The sequence below is a fragment of the Agelaius phoeniceus genome, chromosome 6 (assembly GCF_051311805.1).
Source record: "Agelaius phoeniceus isolate bAgePho1 chromosome 6, bAgePho1.hap1, whole genome shotgun sequence".
NCBI lineage: Eukaryota > Metazoa > Chordata > Aves > Passeriformes > Icteridae > Agelaius > Agelaius phoeniceus.
The window spans coordinates 3,533,580-3,541,005 of NC_135270.1; the positions used below are offsets into that span (position 1 = coordinate 3,533,580).

The window sequence follows — 7,426 nt, forward strand, 5'->3', positions numbered from 1 at the left end:
TAGAGTGGCAACTGGTTGAAGAGTTTGTTGATGTAACCAATGAGATATGAAATTGCTTCACTGTATTTCACCGAGATACTGACTGCTTTTAAATTCAGTTGGCTGAAGACAGGAAAACAGCGTTGTCAGGTTCAGACAGGATTGGATCCATGCACTGACAGAAACTGGGATAGTACTGGTATTTGTTGTATTATGACAGGCAAGATCCACTGTTGTGGTGTTGTGAGGGTCCCCAGGATGAGGTGAGAGATGAGAATTTGACTCCAAGTTCTCAGAAGGCTGATATTATATTATATTATATTATATTATATTATATTATATTATATTATATTATATTATATATTATATTATATTCTAAAACTATACTAAAGAAAGAGAAAGGAGACATCAGAAGGCTAGAGAAAGAATGAATAATAAAAACCCATGATAGACCGGAGAGTCTGACACAGCTGGACTGGGATTGGTCATTAGGAAAAACAATTCAAATGGAACCGATCAAAGATGCACCTGTTGGTGAGCAACCTCCAGACCACATTCCAAGCAATCAGATAATTATTGTTTATGTTTCTTTTCTGAGGCTTCTCAGCCTGTCAGGAGAAAAATCCCGATGAGGGGATTTTTTCAAAAAACATCATGGTGACAATCCACTCCTCATTGGCGCGGAACCCACTAAGAAATTAACATTTCCTGATTAGCCACAGCCGTGCCCTTTGCTGGGAGCCCCCGTGGCCTGCCCTGGGCCGTGGCTGATGGCAGGGCACTGTGTGCTGGCAGGACGGGAGGATTTTCTGCCGGAGGACAGCGTGCGACTGCGGGAGCCCCAGCGCCGACCTGTTCTGCTGCCCGGAGTGCGACACGCGCGTCACCAGCCAGTGCCTGCACCAGAGCGGGCACCGGCTCTACCGCAGCGGGGACAACTGGACCTACAGCTGCCAGCACTGCCGCTGCCTGGTATGAGCGCTGCACGGTGGAGGGCAATGAGGATTATGGCTCTTAGCAGAGCACACCTGCAGGCAGGCTCGTGGCTCTTCCTTCACCTGCTTTTCAGCCCCAGTCAGATCTGGGGGTGTCACCCTATGAAATGATGTTTGGGTTTCCCTTCCTGACCTCACCCCAGAAGGTTGCCACCTATGAGGAAGGGGAAACCAATGCCAAGAAATAAGTGATGTCCATAGCACAAACCTTAGAAGGGCTAAGACATAAAAGGGCAATTCCTCAAACTACCACCCTGGATTTCAGAATCCATAATATTAATTCCAGGGATTGGGTGATGATTAAGCCATGGAGAGATCAGTCTCTAACTCCTCAGTGGGAAGGTCCCTTTCAGGTACTGCTCACCAGTAAATGGTGATGGCGGTGATAATGAAGCATTTGGAGAGCCCCAGAGAGCTGAAATCTACACCATCAGTTTTTGCCTTACTGCTGAATAAGCAGGTCTAATGAGAAAAATTGAGAGCTTGACAAAAACCTTGGAAATCTCAACACTATATTAATTTTAGCATTAGTCTGCTTTCAAGAACTTTTATGAGGTTGTCTGATATTTACTGACTTCTTCAAACCTTTTACGCATGTGATGGAGTTGTTTGGAGAAGTTTCAGTTTTTAATTATATCTGTCTTGTCAAAAGGAATAAATTTATCTATTTATTTATTTATTTGTTTGAATTCTGCAAATCTGGAAACATGGAGTGCCAGTGCCGCTGTATAAATTAGAAAAAAATTAAACAAATAAGACTGAAATTACTAGAAAAACATACAGAATAACGATCACTTGTTTTCTCATTAGACACTATGGGTTATTCCCTTAAAGCTTTAGGTTTTCCATAGATATGCTACTTAGTGCATCAATGAAGTTCATTAAAATGATCAGTTTTCTATTTATAGCTGTCTGTATAACACAGTCTTTATATATGTTACTAATCAAGAGGTGTCTGAGAATCAGGAAGGAAATTATATTCAAAGCTAAGTTGCTGTCATGAGGTAATTATCCATAATGCACAGAGTAATTATTGAGGGTGTGGCTTGCAGTTTCTTGTCTAATTTTATGATTGGGATAACATCCAAAGCTGTAAGGCAGTGATGCCCTAAATCAGTGTTGTGTGTAAGGTTCTGTGCAGTGTGTGATGTTCTCAGCATCTGAAGTGTTTACAGAGCAGTATAGAGCAAGTTATTGAAGAACTTTCCAAGATAAATTTAGACACACAGAGAAACACTGTGGAGAAGAAACCTGATGTTTTTGTCTTTTCCATGTCTCTGTCTGCTAAAGTGTTTCAGTTTTGGTTTTTTTTTCAAATAAAAATAATAATAAAAGTTAAAATAAATAAATTATGGAATAAAATAAGTCAGTGGAACACAGATGGTATTGCTCTAACGATTCCTTTAGGAGCTGACAATAAAGTTGATATTGGCAGCTGCTACTAAAATCAATGTTCAGTGCTTCTCCAACATACTAACCTACATCTATCTGCAGTGTTAATTTTCTCTTTAAACACTTGCTGTGATCCTGCAGAGATGTTTACGTGTCCAGGAGTAGAAAGAGTGCACGAGTCTGCAGGGCAATCACAGCAGAAATTATAGTTTGTAGAAAATATTAGTAACCAGTATTTAACCCTGCCTCCAGAAGCCCCAAAGAACTCAAGTTCTCCTGCTACAATGATGAGTGTTGTTGTTTAGTCAGAAATCAACCAAATGATTATCTGCTACATGTATGAAACTTCAGTTCAGTATTCAACGTGCATTTGTGTGATCAACCAAACTGAGGTCTGAACCATTCAGTTTATTGCAATTTTGGCAAAACAATGCTTTCAAAAGGGTAAAAAGTTTCTTGTTGGTTCATAAATGGCAGGTACAATGACACTTGCTTCAATATTTATAGGAAGGAGAGGTGGACTGTTGGCCTCTTCAGTGCCCGACGTTGAACTGCGAGTACACAGCCATCTCAGAAGGAGAGTGCTGTCCCCACTGTGTCAGTGACCCCTGTCTGGCTGACAACATCACCTATGACATCAGGAAAACCTGTCCAGATGGCTATGGAATCACAAGGCTTAGTGGTGCTGTATGGACAATGGTGGGATCTCCCTGTACAACCTGCAAATGCAAGGTATGGCGGGCCAGGTGGAATGGTTGTGGAATGTACCTGATAAAATTGGGGTCCTTTTCTGCCCCTGGAGGCTCACATTAAGATCTTGGGGAAGTAAATGAGACCTGAGAGCCAGCAGAAAACCCACGTGTTTTCTGTCTGACAGAGTATAAGCAAAACAATTCTCTCCTTGTTGAAAATGTTGAGCACAGATACGTTACTATCCTAGTGCAACTTTCAGACATTCTCTTGAAGGGCCCTTCAGGCATTCTCAGTATGAGTCAAGAGTAACATTTCAATAATTACCTAGTGTGGATGTTCATGAAAATGTGTATTACAGAGCTGGTAAGCTGAAGCAAAAACACTGCTATAAAAGTTTCAACAGCAAGTACACAAGTTAAAAGGCATTGCAGCTCTGAGATAAAGGCATTCCCACAGTAGTGGTGGGAAGGGAATGTCACAGTTTCTGTCCCCTGATCTCATCAAGATGTGTTTAATCCAATGGCTCTCATGCAGGAGTGCAGTCTATTTCCCTTGCTTTGTGCAGTGATGACCCCACTGTGCTAATGTCAGAATTATGAAAATGTTGTTTAGGGTTATATAAAATGTTCTTCTGTTCACTCTAGGAGAGAAAGCTATTGCCTCAGGGCTTTAAATTATTGAAGGTAGCATTTCTGCCATTCTTTTGAGGTTTTTTTCTGTAGATTTGTGATGGATTAAAAAAAAGAAAAGCAAAAAAAAAAAAGCCCATTTGGGCTTTTAGTAGTTGCTGTACTTTTTATTTCATAAGATAGCTTTATAAATGACTGTATGTTAGAAAAAGATACTTAACATTAATTCCAAAGCTGTATGGTGTTTATGTTGCCCTTATCCCCTCCATAAGTGCCATGAACCAAGAACCTGACCTGTTTTCTAATTTCAGACAAGCAGAAAGCTTCCCTTTGTGGATCACATCAAAATTCTCTCCATTAACTTCTTGCATGAGAGAATACCCCAGTCATCTGTTTCCATTGCTGTGCTGTATTTTATTATGGGCACCACGTCCAGGTTTCCTGTGGCAGTTCAGGCCAGTTCAGTGCTATTTGGCAAGGTTGGCCTCCTCAGAGAGCCACTGCTGGGAGCAATGCCCACACCCTGGGTGCTGGGGCAGGTGTTTTTAGGTGTTTTTAGAAGTGTCAGGGATGGCCCTATGTCTGCATGCCACAGCCCTTTGCTCCCTGTGACCCGCTGTGCTTGTTTGTCCGTGCAGAATGGGAATGTCTGCTGCTCGGTGGATTTAGAGTGTCTCAACAATAACTGACCTGGGCAGACTGGACTGTGCCAGGGGAGGAAAACTGCTGGAGTTACCACCTGAAGGAAGCCTGTGCATTGGCATTTTATACACCAGACAATTACCAAAGTCTCCAGAGGAGGAGGATGTTTGGGAGTTGCCTTTGGGAGCTGTCACTATGCTCATCCCTGCCGGCCTTGTCGGGGGACTTCCAGTACAGCGCAGAGAAATCAATGGTTGCTGCAAGTTTTCAGTGTTGTAAATTACACACCTTTCCTGTCAAGAAATTTGCAAATATGTTTGAATTATTTCATGGGTAAACTAATGCTGTATTTTTTGTTTTAATTTGTGTATTGACAACATTGATAGGATTCAGCTCTTCTTATTTTGAATCTAGATTTTACAAATACGACAGCCTGTTGTGGTTTTGTCCCATGATATCACATACTTGGTTCCAAGGTCCCTGTTAGATGTATTTATGAAAATATGTATGTATGTACAGTCAGATTGCATAATACTTATATTTCACAGCTGTCCAACATTTTAAAGCATTCAAAGGTATGGACAGAATGAAAGTAATCAAAGTAAGTCTGTCTTAAACTATAAAATTAAATGCCATGAACTGAATGAAATGGCAGAATAAGCACTTTCTTCTTCAAACGTGCAGAGCAGCAACAAGACCTCTACAGTGAGAAATGGAACTAAAACCCCATCCCACTGACAATTCAACACATATTCAAGAAGGAATCACCCGTCATTATCAGCATTGTGTTGAGTATAATTCCTCTGGATTATACAGTGCTAAAACAGCCAGAGATCCTTAAGATTATATAGTTTGAGTTGAGTAGGTTAGAATTTGCTTGCATTTGCAACATCATTGATGAGTTCAGAATTTTTCCTCTTTTGTGTTTAATAATGATGTCTGTCATCCTCAGTCACTGCTGCCACAGTGACAAAGTGCAGAGGCACCTGTTCCAGCAACAGGAGACCTTAATGCCTGGTAACTTCCATTACCAACAGCTCAGAAACAGATTTTATCTTTTCATATTTTATGACATTCAAAAATACTTCAATTTACTGTGTTGTTGAGGACCTAAGCTTAGACAGAAATTTAAATCAAGACTCTTAGCCCTATATGGAGGTTAGAGCTTAGATTCTCTTCAGCTAATGGCTGTTTTTTTCACGAGGCTAGAAAGTTTGTGGCATTAGAACAAAAATATATTTCTATGGTGATGCATCTGCAGCTTAAATGTCACATTTTTTAATGTGCTGTTGAGTTTTGTTCTGTTCATTTGTGTATTGTTTTTTTTCTTTTTGTTTATTTAATTAAACACACTGAATATATGGAAAAGATTGCAGAAATAACTATAGTGGCTACAGTTTGGAAAGTCTACATTTGTGAGTTTTTCATAGTTTCATGAAGAAAATGTGAAACTGATCAATAAGAAAGAAGTGTGACTATACAGTGAAAATATTAGTTGTTAAATGAAGTACTATTACGTTTATAAGGGGACAGTGGCAAAGAATATAAAATTACTTTCAGTCATTCAGATAACTTTATTCCAATTTTTTAACCAGGTTTTGTTTTAGTTGACAACTTTGTGTGGTAAAGTTAAATTTATTTTCTTAAAAGGCCCCGTCATTTTCAGCTAATAATGTATTGACTCTATTTGCATTGCCCTGATGATTGTATAATAAGGGAAAGAGTTGTGTTTTATATGATACTCAAAGGATGTTTGTAAATCATGTCAGCTCATTTTGTATATCACATTGTAAAACCCAATGGTAATTCAGTTGTTGAAGATACCCAGTGGGCTGAGATATGAAGGGGAATGATTTAAAGTCTGTGGGCATCTAAATAAACTCCTATGTACAGATTGCTTTCCCTTAGTTTTATTAGCAGGATTCTAACACTGATCAATGTCCTTTCCAGCTTGAGCTCATGATGTTGCAAAAAAGGAGAAAAAGTGTTTGCCCAGAGATATAGCATCAGAGTGGTAAGAAATATGTCATTTATACTCAGGCAGAATCATATATTCCAGTCTGTCATATTGAATTTCTGAAGCTCTGTAAATGGATTAAAGACAGTGCAATCTCTGAAAATCATTCTTATCCCTTTTACCTTGTACTAGTGAAACCCTTTCCCAGGATGCTTCTGGAAGCTCCAGATCTTGTTAGGATCATATTTAACAGGACCACAGAAGTTCACACTTTTCCACTGCAGACCAATTTTCTTCCAGAGCTCAAATGCAAATTAATTCAGTAATAAAACCCTTTCAGAGCATTTTATACAGCATTACGTGTCATTATCTCCAAAGTGATGCAGCTTGAATTGTTTACACAAAGTCAAAATATTGACACAGACCTGTTTATGTTGCATTTTAAGCAGTTGCCCTGACTGTGATGAGCTTTCCCTCATGAAGTAATTTGATCACTAGTCACTCACATGTTCCTTCAGAGCACTCAGAAGCCCCAACCCCAGCTCAAAGAGCAAATTATGGAGGAAAACTTAATTCCCTGTGTCCTACGTGACCAAGGTAAGTAAGAACTTTCAAAACTTCCTTCTTGATGAAATTCCCTATTCCCTGTAAAGATATGGACACTAAAAATAAAATGCTGAAAAAAACCCATTGTTTATTATAATAATTTGAGAAAATTCTTCTCTTTGTTTGTGAGATGGACATTGTCTCTGCTCAGGAGAATGTATATATTTTATCTATGTAGTGCATATTTGTAGTGTAGTATTAACATGAGGAGGACTACCACTAACTTCTGTGAAAGGAAACTTGCTGCTGGTTAAGAGACTTGGTCAAAGCTCTGGCTATAGACAATTGGAATTTTGTAGCTGTATCTGTTTATTTATACTGTGAAAGAATATTTCCTCTGTAACCCTTCTGATGACACAAAAAAAGTCAATGAGTGACAAACAGAAAATGAGAATTCCAGGTGTGGTAAAATGTCTTTGTCTTCCCCCTTTTGGTAGAAAACTCAGCCTAGGTTCTGTAAACCAGAACCTGGTGTTATGTCTTGTGAGGACAGTGAGTTCTCAGCTCTGCTTCTGGGTGTTTGCAGACTCATT

General features: G+C 39.4%; 1 protein-coding gene across 3 annotated transcripts in view; it reads left to right on the forward strand.

The window, feature by feature from the left end:
* The window catches only part of NELL1 (neural EGFL like 1), a 311,323-nt gene extending 305,101 nt beyond the window's left edge, over window positions 1-6,222 (forward strand). For 2 of the 3 annotated variants that reach the window (XM_054635482.2, XM_054635484.2), the window contains 3 exons: window positions 775-951; window positions 2,874-3,098; window positions 4,327-6,222. In XM_054635482.2, coding sequence (XP_054491457.2) covers window positions 775-951; window positions 2,874-3,098; window positions 4,327-4,377 — 453 coding nt within the window. In that variant the 3' untranslated portion in view covers window positions 4,378-6,222. The remainder of the gene's footprint in view (window positions 1-774; window positions 952-2,873; window positions 3,099-4,326) is intronic. The other variant, XM_054635483.2, reaches the window with a different exon arrangement.
* Window positions 6,223-7,426: the final 1,204 nt, after the last annotated feature.